The following is an 18487-nucleotide window of genomic DNA, read 5'->3' as shown; positions in this document are numbered from 1 at the left end:
ACACAAACCCTACTACTAAAAAAGTGACCGGAGTTAACAACCACTGGTCATTAATATCACTTAATGTCAATGGGCTCAACTCACCTATAAAAAGGCACAGGCTAAGAGACTGGATACGAAAACAGGATCCAACATTCTGCTGTCTACAAGAAACACACCTCAACCACAAAGACAGGCACCTACTCAGAGTAAAGGGCTGGGAAAAGGCTTATCAAGCAAATGGACCTAAGAAACAAGCAGGTGTGGCCATACTAATTTCTAACAAAGTTGACTTCAAACTTAAATCAATCAGAAGAGATGGAGAGGGACATTTTATACTCATAACAGGAACAATTCATCAGGAAGAAGTCTCAATCCTGAATATCTATGCCCCAATATAAAAGCACCCACATACGTAAAAGAAACATTGCTAAAATTCAAGGCAGCCATCAAACCGCACACACTAATAGTAGGAGACTTCAACGCTCCTCTCTCACCAATGGACAGGTCAATCAGACAGAAACCTAACAGAGAAATTAGAGAATTAATGGAGGTAATGAAGCAAATGGACTTAACAGACATCTATAGAATATTCCACCCAAAGAGGAAAGAATATACCTTTTTCTCTGCAGCTCATGGAACCTTCTCGAAAATTGACCACATACTCGGTAACAAAGCTAACTTACACAGCTACAAAAAAATATTACTAACCACCTGTGTCTTATCAGACCACCATGGATTAAAGTTAGAATTCAACAACAATGCTACCCCCAGAAAGCCTACAAACTCATGGAAACTGAACAGTCAACTACTGAACCATACCTGGATTAAGGAAGAAATAAAGAAAGAAATTAAAGTCTTCCTTGAATTCAATGAAAATAAAGAAACAACATACTCAAACTTATGGGACACTATGAAAGCAGTCCTAAGAGGAAAGTTCATAGCACTAAGTGCCCACTTAAAGAAAACAGAGATAGCACATATTGGAGACTTAACAGCCCACCTGAAAGCTCTAGAAAAAAAAGAAGCAGACTCACCTAGGAGGAGTAGAAGACTGGAAATAATCAAACTGAGGGCTGAAATCAACAAAATAGAAACACAGAAAACAATCCAAAGAATCAATGAAACAAAAAGCTGGTTCCTGGAGAAAATCAACAAGATTGACAAACCCCTATCCAAACTAATCAAACGACAGAGAGAGAATTTGCAAATTAATAAGATCAGAAATGAAAAGAGGGACATAACCACAGACACAGAGGAAATTCAGAGAATCATTAGATCTTACTACAAAAGCCTATATGCCACAAAACTGGAAAATGTAAAGGAAATGGATACTTTTTTAGATAAATATCATATACCAAAGTTAAATCAGGACCAGGTGAACAGTCTAAATAGACCTGTGAGTCGCGAAAGTGAAGAATTAGAAGAGGTTATCAAAACCTCCCTACCAAAAAAAGCCCAGGACCAGATGTTTTCAATGCAGAATTCTACCAGAACTTCCAAGAAGAGCTAATACCTATACTCCTTAATGTATTTCACAATATAGAAACAGAAGAGGCACTGCCAAATTCCTTTTATGAAGCTAGAGTTACTCTGATAATAAAACCGCACAAAGACTCAACCAAGAAAGAGAATTACAGGCTGATCTCACTCATGAACATCAATGCAAAAATCCTCAACAAAATACTGGCAAACCGAACCCAAGAACACATTAGAAAAATTATCCATTATGATCAAGTAGGCTTCATCCCAGGGATGCAGGGCTGGTTCAACATACGAAAATCTATCAATGTAATCCATCATATAAATAAACTGAAGGAAAAAAACCATATGATCATCTCATTAGATGCTGAAAAAGCATTTGACAAAATTCAACATCCCTTTATGATAAAAGTATTGGAGAGATTAGGGACACAAGGGTCATACCTAAATATAATAAAAGCTATATACAGCAAGCCGACAGCTAACATCAAATTAAATGGAAAGAAACTCAAAGCCATCCCGTTAAACTCAGGAACACGACAATGCTGTCCACTCTCACCATACCTCTTCAATATAGTGCTTGAAGTTCTAGCCATAGCAATAAGACAACATAAGGGGATCAAGGGGGTTTGAATTGGAAAGGAAGAAGTGAAAGTTTCGTTATTTGCAGATGATATGATAGTGTACATAAGCGACCCCCAAAACTCCACCAATGAACTTTTACAGCTGATAAACACCTTTAGTAATGTGGCAGGATACAAGCTCAACTCCAAAAAATCAGTCGCCCTCTTATACACAAAGGATATGGAAGCAGAGAGGGAAATCAGAGAAGCTTCACCTTTCACGATAGCCACAAACAGCATAAAATATCTTGGGGTAACCCTAACCAAGGAAGTGAAAGATCTATTTGACAAGAACTTTAAGGCATTGAAGAAAGAAACTGAGGAGTATACCAGAAAATGGAAGGACCTCCCTTGCTCTTGGATTGGGAGGATCAACATAGTAAAAATGGCAATTCTACCAAAGGCAATTTATAGATTCAATGCAATCCCCATCAAGGTCCCATCAAAATTCCTTACAGATCTTGAGAGGACAATAATCAACTTTATATGGAAAAACAAAAAACCCAGGATAGCCAAAACAATCCTATACAATAAAGGATTGTCTGGACGCATTACCATCCCTGACTTCAAACTCGATTACAGAGCTGCAGTGATGAAAACATTGTGGTACTGGCATAAAAACAGAGAAGTCGACCAATGGAATCGTATAGAAGACCCGGATTTTAACCCACAAACCTATGAACACCTCATTTTTTTTTTGATCTGATTTTATTGATTTCTTCCACCTTCCATTATCTTCCCAGGGAATTTTTGGCCCGTTCCCGTGGATAAACCAGCCTTGGGCCACACAACTAGGCCCTCTGCCCTCCTCTTTAAGGGAGGAGGGAAGTGGGGCTGGAGGACTCTTCCACTCATCAAACCTTATGGCAAGGGAAACCCCAAAAACTGGACAAAAGGGTAAAGTTGCTCAACCCTGCTGGTTGAGACTGAGGCTCTCATCAATGGGAGAATCACCTGAACTTGGGGAGAAGGACTAGGAATAGAAAAGGGGGTGTAAAGGGTTAAAGGTCTGAACCGTGGGGGGTAGAGGATGCCCCCAGGGAGTTGTCAATCATTTTCCCACCCCACAGCAACCCCATGTCCCTGAACTGGCCCTCAAATGCGGAAACAACCGGTTTGTCCATCACCAAGGTCCTTCCCTCCGTCCCTTTCTTTTGGTCTCTGGGCAGTTGCCGCCTTGCTCCCCTGGGGTATAAAGACCCTGGTCGCCCGCTGAGCGGGCAGGGATGGGGCTGGTTATGCAGCCTTCTACAGTTAAGGCTTTTCCGGAAGCCATCCCTTGGTTCATTGGTCGAGATGAGGGACTATCACCCCGACCTCTCAGGTGCTTGAAGATCACTGTCATTTGCGGTTCTCGGCACACAGTCCATAAAATGCAAAAAGACAGACAAATCTGAGAATCAAGGCTCCCTCCTGGAGTCCTCAGACTGCCCGGGGCCCCAACCCTGAGAAGAGGTCTAAAGCTCAGGGTTCTTCCAAGTTGACCCACCAGGATTTGAGGCCCGGGGGCTCGGGGACAGCGGGTCCTCCCATCTGCCACCTCCACAGCGGGTGGGCAGGCGGAGGCTTTTCGTCTCCCTGGAGGCGAAGCGAGGAAGCCGGCCCTAAGTCTCCATCCTCTTCCACCACCAGGGCTGGTGGACAGGGAAAGCAGTCGAGGAGGCTAAAGGTGCTCGAGGTGGGGAGCGTCGGGACGGGCCGGCGGGGCTGCACTCCGCGCGGAGGCAGCGCTGGCCGCCGGCGTTTCTTGGCTGCTACCCGGGCTTTGGCTGCCGGCCGCTCGGGCCCTCGGCGCAAACTTGGAGTGTCCAGGGCGAAGCCCTTCGCATAACACCAAAGTTTCGAGCGGCGGATCAGGCGATTGAAATGTTCCTGGCGGAGATCACTGGGCGCGTCCGGCGCTGCGTCTGCCGTCGAAGGGCTGAGCGCGGGTGCCTCGGGCGCGGCCGGGGCAGGGTCTCCACCAGATGCAGCCGCCGAGGCCGGCACAGGCTGCTCCGGAGACGCAGGTTCCGGGGAGAGGCCCGCAGGTGGCGGAGGAAGCTGGGAGCTGGGCTCATGAGGCGGACTGCTAGCTGCATCAGGCTGGAACTCCAGACTCGGGGCTGGCCTGGGCGGGGACCAGGCGGAGCTGGTCGGAGAATCCCGAGGACGCCGGGGAGCAGGGCAGCAACCGGGAGGTGCGCAGGAACCAGAACCGACGTGCGGGAAGCCGCCTCCGCCCTCTTCCTCTTCTTCGCCGCCTGGGCACACCGCGATTCCTGCATCCTCGCGGGCCGCGGAGCTCACGTCGCTCGGTGGCCCGACCTGTCCCCCGAGGTGCTTCAGACTGTCCACAGCCCTGCCGCCGGTGCATGGCGAGGCCGGGGGGCCCAGCAGTACCGGGGTCCGCGGCGCCAGCTCTCCAGCCCCCAGGCCCAGGGCGGACGGCCGGGGTTTGGCAAGGGCGCAGAAGGCGAGGGCACGCAGGCACAGCGGGGAGAACTCCGGGGTCCCCCGACGCGGTTTCCGGGGCGTGGGCGAGCAGGGAGACCCCCGCGGGGACGCGGGCACTGTCAGGCGGGGAGGAGGACACAGAGTCTCCATGGAGCAGCCTTGGGGGTCGCCCACTGCGGGGGCCCTGATCCCAACGGCGGGATGCCCCGGCGGCCCGAAGAGCCCGCTGGCCAGGGGAACATCGCCCCCCGTCGACGGGAGGTCTGTGCTCACGGGCGCCCCGGGCCCGCCACCAGGGACCCGCGGCGGTGCTCCGGGTCCCTCCGCGGTCTCGTCACGCGGCCCTCGCGGCGGCCGGACTCCTGGGTCCCCCGCGCGTCCCCGGTGCAATCGGTCGCGCTTCCTGCCGCCGCGTTCCCGGCGCACCCCCCTCAACGCTGAGGCAGGGGCAAACAAAGCGGCCGCACTCACAGCCGGCGGGAAGGACCCCGGCCCGGCGCCCGGTGCCCGGGCCCAGCGGCGGGGAGGGCGCCTTCCGCCCTCTCGGCTTCTTTCTTTGAACACCTCATTTTTGATAAAGGAGCCAAAAGTATACAATGGAAGAAAGAAAGCATCTTCAACAAATGGTGCTGGCATAACTGGATGTCAACCTGTAGAAGAATGAAAATAGACCCATATCTATCACCATGCACAAAACTCATGTCCAAATGGATTAAAGACCTCACTATCAGTCAGAACACACTGAAACTGATAAAAGAGAAAGTGGGGAGTACCCTACATCAGATGGGCACAGGAGATCGCTTCCTATATGTAACCCCAACAGCTCAGACATTAAGGGCCACATTGAATAAATGGGACCCACTAAAACTGAGAAGCTTCTGTAAAGCAAAGGACACTGTCACCAAGACAAAAAGGCAACCTACTGACTGGGAGAAGATCTTCACCAACACCGCAACAGACAAAGGTCTGATCTCCAAAATATACAGAGAACTCAGGAAACTAGACTTTAAAATGCTAATTAATCAATTAAAAAATGGGGCACTGACCTGAACAGAGAATTCTCAGCAGAGGAAGTTCAAATGGCCAAAAGACACTTAAGGTCATGCTCAACCTCCTTAGCGATCAGGGAAATGCAAATCAAAACAACTTTGAGATATCATCTTACACCTGTCAGAATGGCTAAAATAAAAAACTCCAATGATAGCCTTTGCTGGAGAGGCTGTGGAGGAAGGGGTACCCTCATCTATTGCTGGTGGGAATGCAATCTTGTGCAACCACTTTGGAAATCAGTGTTTCGGTTTCTCAGGAAATTCGGGATCAACCTACCCCTGGATCCAGCAATACCACTCCTGGGAATATACCCAAGAGATGCCCTATCATATGACAAGAGCATTTGTTCAACTATGTTCATAGCAGTATTATTTGTAATAGCCAGAACCTGGAAACAACCTAGATGCCCTTCAATGGAAGAATGGATGAAGAAAGTGTGGAATATCTACACATTAGAGTACTATGCTGCGGTAAAAACACCGACTTCTCGAATTTTGCATGCAAATGGATGGAAATAGAAAACACTATCCTGAGTGAGGTAACCCAGACCCAAAAAGATGAATATGGGATGTACTTACTCACAATTGGTTTCTAGCCATAAATAAGGGACACAGAGCCTACAATTGGTGATCCTAAAGAAGCTAAGTAAGAAGGTGAACCAAAGGAAAAACATATAGTTATCCTCTTGGCTATGGGAAGTAGACAAAGTTGCCAGGGAGAAAATTGAGATCTTGGGGGTGGGGTGGGATGGGGGTAAGGGGAGATGGGGAGAGAAAAGGGAGAAGGGGAGGAAGGGGGAAACTTGGGGGAAAAGCAGGATTGGGATAAAGGAAGGTTGGATAGGGGAGCACGGAAGCACAATTCTTAGTTAAGGGAGCCACCTTAGGGTTGGCAAAAGACTTGAACCTAGAGTGGCTCCCAGGTGCCCAAGCCTAGGTCCCCAGTTAATTCCTTGGGCAGCTGGGGATAGGGAACCTGAAATGACCCTATCCTAGAGCAATACTGACGAATATCTTGCATATCATCATAGAACCTTCATATGGTGATGGATGGAGATAGAGACAGAGACCCACACTGGAGCACTGGACTGAGCTCCCAAGGTCCCAATGAGGAGCAGAAGGAGGGAGAACATGAGCAAAAAGTCGGGACCACGAGGGGTGCACCCACCCACTGAGACAGTGGAGCTGATCTATTGGGAGCTCACCAAGGCCAGCTGGACTGTGACTGAAAAAGCATGGGATAAAACTGGACTCTCTGAACATGGCGAACGATGAGAGCTGATAAGACGCCAAGGACAATGGCAAGGGGTTTTGATCCTACATAATGTGCTGGCTTTGTGGGAGCCTAGCCAGTTTGGATGTTCACCTTCCTAGACATGGACAGAGCGGGGAGGACCTAGGACTTAACACAGGGCAGGGAAATATTGGTACATATATGTGCATGAGCATACACTCTGTGCATGCACAAAAATACTGGCGCATGCATACACATTATCCTCCAATATATATTACATGCATAAAAACAGGAAAATAAAATCCAACACTTCAAAACTGACAGTTTTCTAATTGAACTTGATCCCCCAGAAGAGACTTATCCTTTTCTTCTCTGCCCAAAATAAAATTTCTTCTTAGAGGAAGAAATAAACAGCTCATTTTTTTTTTTTTGAATTGAAGAGAGAAAACTTGTCCTAGGGAAATTCCCAGGAATCCACAAGGATGACCAAAGTTAAGACTCCTAGCAACAGTGGAGAGGGTGAGTGAAGTAGATTCCACTGTAGTCAGATTGGTGACTCTCCTAACTACCATCATAGAGCCTTCATACAGTAATTGATAGAACCAGATGCAGAGATCCACCACCAAGCACCAGACCGAGCTCCGGGAATCCAGTCAAAGAGAGACAGAAGGGTTTATAGTATAAGCAAGAGAGGTGAGAAGGAAGTCTACAGACAGAGCTGAACCAAGGTTGTGAAAACTTGTGAACTCTAGACCTGCAGCTGTGGAGTCTCCATGTAACTGAACTAGGCCTTCTGCATGTGCGAGAAAGTTGTGTTGCTTGGCCTATCTCAGGAGCTCTTGGCAGAGGGACCAGAATCTATCCCTGATGCATGAACTTGCTTATTGGAGCCCATTCCCTATCGTGGAATGCCATGCTCAGCCTTAAGATGGGAGGAGGAATGAGCTTGGCCCTGCTTCAACTTAATATGCCAGGTTTTATTGATTCCCCATGGGAAACCCTATACTTTGGGAGGGGCAAGGGAGTGGGCTGAGGGGAGGCAACAAGGGGACAGAGGATTGGTTGGAATATAAAATGAAATTTAAAAAAGTGAAATAAAGAACATTCTTTAACGACTAATTTCAGTCCTTTTTACCATGTGGAAGGAAATATGCATATGGATTTCAAAGATCGTCTTGCAAAGATTACTGATATTTACCATTAGAAAAATAGGTATTTGGTAATATATATGAGACACCCTTTCCTTGGTAAGATCTGGCCATTCCTGAAACTAAATCTACTATCTGTGTAGACCAGACTAGCTCAAATTCAGAGATTTACCTTCCTATGCCTCCTATATGTTTTATTAAAGGCACGTGCCACCATACCCTGCTGTGATGAATATTTTGTAAATGACATTTGCTGTGTCATATGGTAAATATATTTCTCTATGTTTGAATATTTTCACATGATTTCTATAGTGGCTTCATCACTTACTATCCCACTGACAGTGAATGAAAGTTCCCCATCCTTATCAGCATGTGTTGTCAATTGTTTCTTTTGCTTTTTATCATACTGGCTGGTGGGAAAAGAATTCTCAAGCAGTTTTAAATTGAAATTTCATGAGTATAAGTGATATATAACACTTTTTTGAGATATATTTTTAGTTGTTTCTTTCTCAAAAGTTCTCTGTTCAGATCCCTACCTTTTTTTTGAGTATACCACTGGGAGTAATTGAAGATTCTCTACCGCCTTGAAGAGCATTTAAAATGTTAAGCAGCTTGGTTGCAGCTGCTCTAGATGCTGGCTCCACCTCTCTCCAATTTCAAAATGGTGGAAGTACTATTTCTGCTAGCTCTGGAGCCGCCACGAAGTCACCAGAGTCAGACACGCTGAATCTTTCCTAATAAGCCACGACCTCGTGGTAAACACACATTAAAAAAAAATATGTTAGATCAGAAGTGAGAGTAGGCCAAAAAGAGGCTAGATATAATGGGCCAGACAGTAATTTAATTAATTTCTGTGTGGTTATTTCAGCTATAAGCTAGCCGGGCAGTAGAATGGAACAAGGGGCCCGCGCTCCTCCTACCTCAGTCATGTAGATTAGATCTATATGTGTCTCTCTTAGGGTCTAGATTATCTGGGATTGTGATTCTTAGGCTGGTTTTCTTTGCTTTACATTTAAAAATGATTTATGAGTGAGTACATATTATGTTGTGTTGCTGAGTCTGGGATACCTTATTAAAATGATGTTTCCTGATCAATCCATTAGCCTGCAAATTTCAAGATGTTGTTACTTTTCTCTGCTACGCAGTACTCCATTTTCTAAATGTATCACATTTTCCTTATCCATTCTTCGATCGAGGGGCATTTAAGTTGTTTCCAGGTTCTGGCTATGACAAACAATGCTGCTATGAACATACATAAGCACATGTCCTTTGGGTGCGATTGAGCATCCTCTGGATATATACCCAAAAGTGGTATTACTGCATCTTCAAGAACGTTCTTTTCTAATTTTCTAAGAAAACACACACCGATATCCAAAGGGGCTGTACTAGCTTGCACTCCCACCAGCAATTAAGGAGTGTTCCCTTTACCCCACAATCTCTCCAGCATAAGCTGTCATCAGTATTTTTGATCTTGGCCATTCTCACAGGTTTTAGATAGAATTTCCGAGTTGTTTTGATTTGCGTTTATCTGATGACTAAGGATGTTGAGCATTTCCTTGTCTTTCAACAGTTTAGATTCCTCTGATAAGAGTTCTTTGTTTAGGTCTGTACCCCATTTTTTAAATTGGATTATTTGTTCTTTTGATGACCAATTTCTTGAGATATTTGTATATTTTGGAGATCAGACCTCTGTCTGATGTGGAGTTGGTGAAGATCTTTTCCCAGTCTGTAGGCTGTCCTTTTGTCTTGTTGAATGTGTCCTTTGCTTTACTAAACTTTTTATTTTCAGGAGTTCTCATTTATTAATTGTTTCTCTCAATGTCTATGCTAGTAAGGTCAATTATAGGAAGTGGTCTCCTGTGGCAGGCTTCAAGGATACTTCTGAATTTCTCTTCTATGATGTTCAGTGTGACTGGTTTTATATTGAGGTATTTGATCCAATTTGATTTGAGTTTTGTGCATAGTGGTAGATATGGATCAATTTTATTCTTCTACATGTTGATATCCAGTTATATCAGCATCATTTCTTCAATATTCTTTCTTTATTCCATTTGATTATTTTTTTGCTTCTTTGTAAAAAAAATCAGGTTTTTGAAGGTGAATGGTTTAACATCCAGGGCTTTGATTCAGTTTCATTGTACCTCCTTTCTGTTTTTATGCCAATGCCAGGCTGTTTTCAATAGTGAAGCTCAATAGTAGAGTTTTAAGTCTCTACTATATGGGATTGTGATGCCTCCAGAAGTTTTATATTGTACAGAATTGTTTTGGCTATCCTGAGTTTTTTGCTTTTCCTTATGAAGTTGAATACCATTATTCAAGGTCTGTGAAGGATTTTGGTGGGATTTTGATGGGCAATGCATGGAATCTGTAGATTGCTTTGGTAAGATTGCCATTTTACTATGTTAATTCTAGCTACCCAAGATCATGGGAGATCTTTCCACTTTCTGGTATCTTTCTCAATTTCTTTCTTCAAAGATTTAAAGTTCTTGTCATACAAGTCTTCCACTTGTTTGGTTAGAGTTACTGCAAGATATTTTATGTTATTTGTAGCTATTGAAAAGAGTGATGTTTCTCTGATCTCTTTCTCAGCCCATTTATCTCCTGTGTACAGGAGGGCTACTGATTTCAGTTAATCTTGTATTCTGATACATTACTGAAAATGTTTGTGAGTTGGAGAAGTTCCTTGGTAGAACTTTTGGGGTCGCTTATGTAAACTATTATATCATCAGCAGACAATGAGAGTTTTACTTTTCTTTTCTGACTTTTTTCCCCTTTATCTCCTTTTGGTGTCTTATTGCTGTAGCTAGGATCTCAATAACTATACTGAATAGATATGGAGGAAGTGGACAACTTTGTCTTATTTCTGATTTCAGTGGGATCGCTGGGATTTTCTCTCCATTTACTTTGATGTTGGCAATTGGCTTGCTGTATATTTCCTTTATCATATATAGGTATATTCCTTTGGTGACAGAGCTGATCAGATGGTTCACTCAGCATTGTGGATTGAGGAATCCCAGCACTCTGCCCAGACTAAAGAGAACAATGACATATTCTCCATGGGTCACTAGGCTTTCAAATGTATTCATTTGACTAGGAACAAAAAACTAAGAAACAAAACAAAGCAGATCTGTGTCCTGTCATAGCTTGATAAAGGGACAATCAGTTTAATCTCTATAATCCTCCAGTGTCCTGAACTGCAGGAGGACTCCCCACATACTTTCTTGTCCTATGGAGTTTATTATTGGGCATTCAAAATGAAGCCTTTGATGAATTTTCACTACAGTCATGTTAGTTGGTTTGACATCATATTACTGTGGCAGGATTCCCCAAGAAAACCACTTAAAGAGGCAGGAATAATTTCAATTTATAGCTTTGGGGATTGCTGTCCTTGATAAGATGGTTCCATGTCCCTCATCTTGTAAGAAGTAATTATATCACAGTGAAATTGAAGTGATCTGCTCACCAAAGACAGGAAGCAAAAGAGGGGAGGAAGGTAGGAAGAGAGAGAGAGAGAGAGAGAGAGAGAGAGAGAGAGAGAAGGAGAGAAGAAGAAGAAGAAGAAGAAGAAGAAGAAGAAGAAGAAGAAGAAGAAGAAGAAGAAGAAGAAGAAGAAGAAGAAGTTTCCAAGGGTCCAAGACCCAGCCACCAAACACATTCCCTCAAAGATATACTTCGTCTAGTTAGGCCACACCTTCTGAAGTTTCCAGAACTTCTCTGCAGGAGAAGTGCCTACTTGTTCATGTTGGCAAACCAGTTAGCTTAGCACAAAAATAACCACAAGAAACTCTATTAAGTAAAAGACTGCTTGGCCCATTAGCTCTATCTTCTTATTGTCAACCTCGTACATCTTAATTTAACCCATTTCTGTTAATCTGTATATCACCACATGGCAGTGGCTTACTGGCAAATGTTTGGCAAGTCTGACTCTGATGACTCCATGGCGTCTCACTGACTATGCCTTCTTTCTCTCAACATTCAGTTCTGTCTTCCCTGCCTACACAAGTTCTCCCCTATCACTCTGCCAAGGCAATTCTCTATTCATTATTCATAATCACAGCACACAGAGGGACCTCCAGCAGACAAAGCCTTTAGCTCATAAGTGGCTTAACAGATATAAACCATAATAGCTCGTTCTAAAATGTTACATAGTATTTTACATGCATTTACAATATTTCAAATCAACAAGTTCTCTCTGAAATCACAACAGAAATGAATGTCATGGAAGACATGTTCCTGGACACTAGTGCATGACCAGTGAGTGTCTAAAGATGTGCCTTAGTTGGGACAGTCCTTGCCTAGTGTGATGAGGTTCTGGGTTTGGGTCCCAGCACCATGTAAGTTGGGTATAGTGGTACACACCCAGAATGCCTGCACTAAGGATGTGGAGGGAGGAGGAACAGTAGCTCAAGGTTATCCTTAGTTGCAAATTGGAAGTCAGCCTGGACTACCTGATAACCTGTCTTTCAAAAAAAAAAAAATAGGGGACAAATCACAAACACAATTAAGGGGAAGGAGTATAACAAGTGCAGATGGGGAAAATGAGTCAAGGGAGAAAGATGGGAAGATGAATGTGCCTCTCCTTTAGACTTTAGTGTATTTTTCCAACATCATTGGCCTGTTCCTGGTGTGCTCTTCCTCAATGACAACGCCGTCTAAGGTAAGCAGATGCATCAGTGATGTCCATGAGCCCTGGGACATTCATATCTGTTTCTTTATTGATTTTTTGGGCTGTCCTTTTTGCCACAAACTTGTTTTCAATAATAGATGAACTGCTTAGAAAATTCACAATAGAAGAAATGGATGTGTTGTGGGGAAGGGTATGAGAGGTAATAAGTGCATTATGGACACAGGAAGACTTGGGGTGTACCTGGGCCACCACACAGCCACAGGTATGAGCTATACCATGGGTCAGGTAGGGCAGGACTCAACCAGGAAACACCCGGGGGACTCCAGCCCCAGGCCAGGATATAACAACATCTCTGGGCCATGCCATGTGTTTAACACTTTAGAAAGCATGAGTCTATTGAGGTCTCAATTTTCTATCTGGGTACAGTGAAAGGCTTGCTCTTACCTCTCTGACTAAAACGCAGGAAGACTGCAAAGGAGCTGACTTCCAGGGTGTTGTTCTTTTTTAAAAATGCTCCAAGATCCCCGCAGCAGAAACAGCAGAAATGCTGTAAGTCCCAAATGGTGGCGGCGTGCCATGTGGTGGCAGGCAGCAGGCCCTGGAGCAGCCAGTCCCAGGCAGAAATGGCTGCCGGTCCCAGAGCGGTGGCCCGAGCGGTGGTGGTGGCTGGTCATGTGGCAGCAGGCAGTGGGACCCAGGCAGAGTAGGCTTCTGGTCCTTGAGCAATGGCTGGTTCCAGGCAGGGAGACACGTGGCAGGAGGGCAGAAGACAGAAACATGGATAGACAAGACATGCAGGGTGAGGTTGAATGTTTATTCAGGGGGTTATGGAGGAGGAAGGGTGAAGGGGGCGCAGAGAGAGAGAGGGGGAGAGAGAGAGAGAGAGAGAGAGAGAGAGAGAGAGAAGAGGAGAAAGAGACAGAGAAGGGGGAAGCAGAGAAGTGGGGAGAGAGGCAGAAGCGAAACTGCCTCTCCGAGAGGAAGATGGAAAAAAAAGCGAGCTCACACCAGAAGCTGAAGATCAGCCTGCCTCAGCGGATGGGGGAGGGAGTGGGAGTGGCTTGTCTCTTAAAGGGACCAAAACCATAACATTCCCAGGTCTTCCTTATAATAAAAAGTAAGCCCTTCAAGGAAGCAGAAAAGGAAGGGCCCAAGATGGCGGTGGGCAGGTCAGAGGTAATGGGAGTGGGCGTGGCTTGTCCCTTAAAGGGACAGGAAAGCACAACATTCCCAGGTCTTCCTTATAATAAAAAGCAGGAGACCAGGCAGCACAGCCAAAAGAAACTGGGGCGGCGAACTCTCAAGACTGCTTCCGGCTGCTTCCCCCCTTCTCTGTCTCTTTCCTATCTCTCTTTCCCCTCTTCTCTCTTTCCCCTCTTCTCTCTCTCTCTCTCTCTCTCTCTCTCTCTCTCTCTCTCTCTCTCTCTCTCTCTCTTTCCCCCCCACCCTTCACCCTTCCTCCTCCATAACCCCCTGAATAAACATTCAACCTCACCCTGCATGTCAAGTCTATCCATGTTTCTGTCTTCTGCCTGTCAGCCATGTGTCTCCCTGCCTGGGACCAGCCATTGCTCAGGGACCAGCAGCCATCTCTGCCTGTGGCCCACTGCCTGCTGCCACATGGCCAGCCACCACTGCTCTGGGACCAGCAGCTGTCTCTGCCTGGGACTGGCTGCTCCCAGGGCCCACTGTATGCTGCCACATGGCCCTCCACCACTGCTCTGGGACCAGCAGCTGTCCCTGCCTGGGACTGGCTGCTCCCAGGGCCCGCTGTCTGCCGCCACATTGCCCGCTGCCACTGCTCTGGGACCAGCAGCTGTCCCTGCCTGGGACTGGCTGCTACCAGGGCCCGCTGTCTGCCGCCACATGGCCCGCTGCCACCACTCAGGCCACCGCTCTGGGACCTGCAGCCATTTCTGCCTGGGACTGGCTGCTGCCAGAGCCTGCTGCCTGCCACTACATGGCCTGAAGCCACCATTTGGGACCTACAGCATTTCTGCTGCCTACTGCCGCGGGGATCTTGGAGCATTTTTAAAAAAGAACCACACAGGTGATCAGTTCCCTCCTATGAGTCCAGCACTCAGGATGCTATGGTTGGGTGGTGAAATAGAGACTATGGGTTACAAAAAGTCCATCTGAAATACCAATACAGAAAGAAAGGATTGTTAGGTGAGACCTTGGAGGTAGGGTAGATTAGTGCTTTATTTGTTGAGACAGGGTTTCATATCGCCCAAGCTGTCCTCACACTGGCTTTGCAGGTTCACCTTGAGCTTATGTCATCCTGCTTCTACTTCACAGGTGCTAAAATTACATCTGCGGCCACCAAGGCCAGTGAGACAGCAGTGGTCATTGAACCCAGGACTTGCTACATGCTATTCAGCCACTCTGCATCTGAGGTATGTCTACATCTGTTAACTTCATTTTCCCACTATCCAGAATTTCACTGTAACTCACCAAGGCCTGCAACTATCCTGCATTTTCCTCTTTGGAGCAGAGTGGAGAGCACAAAACTCAGCCTGTGGGCTTTTTCTCCTGGGGGACCCACTATGTTAGATTCCTGTGCAAATCGATCATCACACTTTTGCCAACACCCTGATGGGTTCTTTCTCTATGTGCTTAGTAATCCAGGGGCAATTTCCTGAAGTTAAGCATGTGGCTTCTATGACTGTACCCTTCTCTCAAGGCTCACACTGTAACCAGCCTGTACGTTCTTCCTTAATATGCTTTCTAACACTGACTTGAGGAAGGTGACCTTTCCTCATTTATGTTCATATTAAAGTCGTTTCTCATGAATATTTAAGTCTTCATATTGATGGACTTTGAGAAAGAATGAGTCATACCTCTGCAATCTTTTGAAATATTAGGTTAGTTCTCATCATGGGAAAGGTTATGAGTCTTTCAGTCAAGCCAAGGAAACACCAGGTTTAGAAGGGGAGGTGCTGATTGGTTTCCTCTGTCTTCCCAGAGAGGCTCCTAGAAAGGTCAGCTGGTCTTCTGGTCAGTACTGGAAAGCTACTTAGCAGGGTGGCAAAAGCAGTTAGCCATGACATCAGCGGTCGCATCTCTGGACATTCCATTGTATCCTGGAGATCTCTTGGAATCCCATGATGTCACCTTGTTGTAGCAACACCAACTGCCATTAGGACATTCCTCAGTCCCTAGAGGTAGAGCATCAGTCATGTTCTCAAGACTGAGGCGTCGCGTATTTGGGAGACAGAATGGAGAGGGTCCAGAGACCAGAGAGAGGCAGAAGAAAGCTACCGTTCACTTCTGGAAAAGACCCAGTGAGTCATGGGCAGGAAATGGGGAGATTGCCAAAGGAGGTGCACTTGAGGTGGGCTACCCAGTAACGGAGCTGAGGAACTGGAGCCTCAGAGAATAAGATGGACATCCCTGATTATCATACTTCCCAAAAATCAAAGATTCCAGAATATTAGCTTGTCCATCTTGTGAGCCAGAGACTGAGAAAGGAAAGGCTGTTGTGCTGGGACCACCATTTAGCTCTTACCTTTACTGTGGTTTGGGGTGTTATGTTGGGACAGAAAAAGACCAGCAGGAGGCAGGGAAGGACGAATGTGTCCCCATCTTTTGTCAGACATCACTACACTACACCTGTAGTAGTTGCCTTTAGGTTCACTGTCTGTCTAACACTGTTCCCATGGAGACAAATGTGCTCCTGGCCGAGACCTTTAAACCTCAGAGTGTTCAGCAGTCTGCTCAGGAGAATTCCTCTGACCTCCTTTCCCTGACAGTGACCCCCTTAGGGTTCTGAATCAGCAGTTGAGGATGGCATTTAGATCACAGGGTGACCAATCTTCTGTCAGAGTTATGGAACCAGAGCAGAGAATGGCTACTGAGTGTCAGTTCAATGATCTGGGCTGTCAATGGGTGACTGGGTGAGTCTCTTGACCATGATGGAGCCCTGCCTGACTTTCCAATCCACAGCATGGGCCATGAGTAACCAGCAATGAGATCTGGCCTCCTCATAACATCTGACTGCTTGTCCACTCTGCCATTTTTCTCCTGGCTTCTAAATCACAGCAGGCTTCAGGTCTCTGGACCATGCTGCATCCTGTTCTTCTGTGAATATTCCTGAAGAGGTGGTCTCTGTAGTCACCTGAAGAATTATAGGGAGGCTGAAATAAGCTGTGGATGCCTACAGAGCCACATCTCTAGAGTGATGGGAGATTTGAGAACCACACATGGGCCTGTCAACCTGGCCTAGAATATTTTGGTTGTCACTGGGTTTCAGACACAATTTTCTGTTTGGGACTCAGGATGGTCTGTCATTCTCCTATGCCTTTTGACTATGCAGTTTCACCTGTTTTATACCTATACACAGAAACCACTACAGAGCCAGCATCCCATCCAATGCTCCTGAGCAAGAAGCAGATAAAGAAGCAAGAGGAGAGGCTGACCACAGAGCTGCAACTGATGACCAGGGAAAGAAATGACCTGAAAGACCGGCTGATGATCCTCACTGATGGAGCCGTGGACAATAGGTATCCATTGTTTCAAACTTCATGGGGCTGTAGGCAATGTCAACCTCACCTTCAGCCTTTGAACTCTCGATTTGTAGGAGGCTGTGCCAAACCTCATATCCTAAATTCTCCTCAGGGGACAGGCAGACCGTGAGTGACAGTGGCCATGAGATGTGGCCTCTACCTTTTCTGTTCTCTCCTAATGAAAACCAGGGCTTCTGGTCTCAGGCACAAAAATCAGGGATTGAGGCAGGTAATGTGTAGTTCCTAGCATGCATTTGAAAAGGAGCTGACAGGCGGTGGCTTGCATGAGGTACTACTACCTGCTGTTATTGTGTGTGGAGGCTCTACTTTCCTAGCATGTGATTGTGTGCTAGAAGCCATGGTATCAGCTGGAGGGGCCTGGTTTGCCTGGAACATCTCAGTGTTTACCTGGAAGAGCTGGGTCTCATCACAGGTACTCTAGTTTTGTGCAGAATTCCATTAGACAATAGAGCTCTCTCTCTCTCTCTCTCTCTCTCTCTCTATATATATATATATATATATATATATATATATATATATATATGTGTGTGTGTGTGTGTGTGTGTGTGTGTGTGTGTGTGTGTGTATTTATATATGATGCTTTTATTTTCTCTCTCTCTGTATGTGTATATATATATATATATATATATATATATATATATATATACATATACATATATACTGAGAAAGGAAAGGCTGTTGTGCTGGGACAACATATATATATATATATCTTTCTCTCTCTCTCTCTCTAGCTCTCTTTATTCTCTCTTTCTCTTACTCTCTTGTGGATATGTGTGAACACACACAATTGGAGATTTGTGTGTTCCTGATTTCTGGGAGTCAGTGATCTGCCGTGGTTTCTCATGATAGCCTTCTCCCACTTTCCAGAAGTTTCCAGTGCTGAGCTCTGGAAGCCCCACTTACAGCAGGACTGCTTGTGTCCTAGATGCTCACCTTGGTGGCACCTAGGAATCCCTAGGGGAGTTTATATCACTTCCTTCTCTTAAGACGCCAAACCATAATGATGTGCTCTAACTGTTCAGTGAATGTCAACCAGGACCCAAAATCAGTGTTCTGAAACAGGAGAGATGTCATTGCAATGTCTGGTGAACGGAGACATGTGACAGAGCCTCCTGGTAGCATAGAGAACCTGACTTACCATCTAGTCGTATTGAGTGAGCTCATGCAGTCAGTGCAGCTTCCATCTCAAGTTTAGCCTCAGCTGTGCTGGGATCAGAATAACAAGTTTAAAAGCACCAGGAGGTCCCACTACATAGGCACCAGAATCTTGCATCTGCTGTGCTATGGTAGATCAGGATACAACTTCAGTTCCTGTGATCATTGAAGCCTATGTTCATGGGGTCTTTTCTCCCATTTTCTAGTCCCTACAAGAACCACAAGCCA

General features: G+C 45.8%; 2 protein-coding genes across 3 annotated transcripts in view; both read right to left on the bottom strand.

The window, feature by feature from the left end:
• Window positions 1–18487, bottom strand: part of LOC142860649 (vomeronasal type-2 receptor 26-like) — a 134320-nt gene that overhangs the window by 52402 nt on the left and 63431 nt on the right.
• The window catches only part of LOC142860656 (elongin BC and Polycomb repressive complex 2-associated protein-like), a 103802-nt gene continuing 88108 nt past the window's right edge, over window positions 2794–18487 (bottom strand). Inside the window, exon 1 of one of the 2 annotated variants that reach the window (XM_075992176.1) lies at window positions 2794–5161. In XM_075992176.1, the coding sequence (XP_075848291.1) occupies window positions 3549–5156 (1608 nt within the window). In that variant the 5' untranslated portion in view covers window positions 5157–5161 and the 3' untranslated portion in view covers window positions 2794–3548. Of the gene's footprint in view, window positions 5162–18487 lie in introns of those variants that run through there. The other variant, XM_075992187.1, reaches the window with a different exon arrangement.

Source organism: Microtus pennsylvanicus, chromosome 1, assembly GCF_037038515.1.
Source record: "Microtus pennsylvanicus isolate mMicPen1 chromosome 1, mMicPen1.hap1, whole genome shotgun sequence".
NCBI lineage: Eukaryota > Metazoa > Chordata > Mammalia > Rodentia > Cricetidae > Microtus > Microtus pennsylvanicus.
This window is presented reverse-complemented; position numbering and strand designations above follow the sequence as displayed.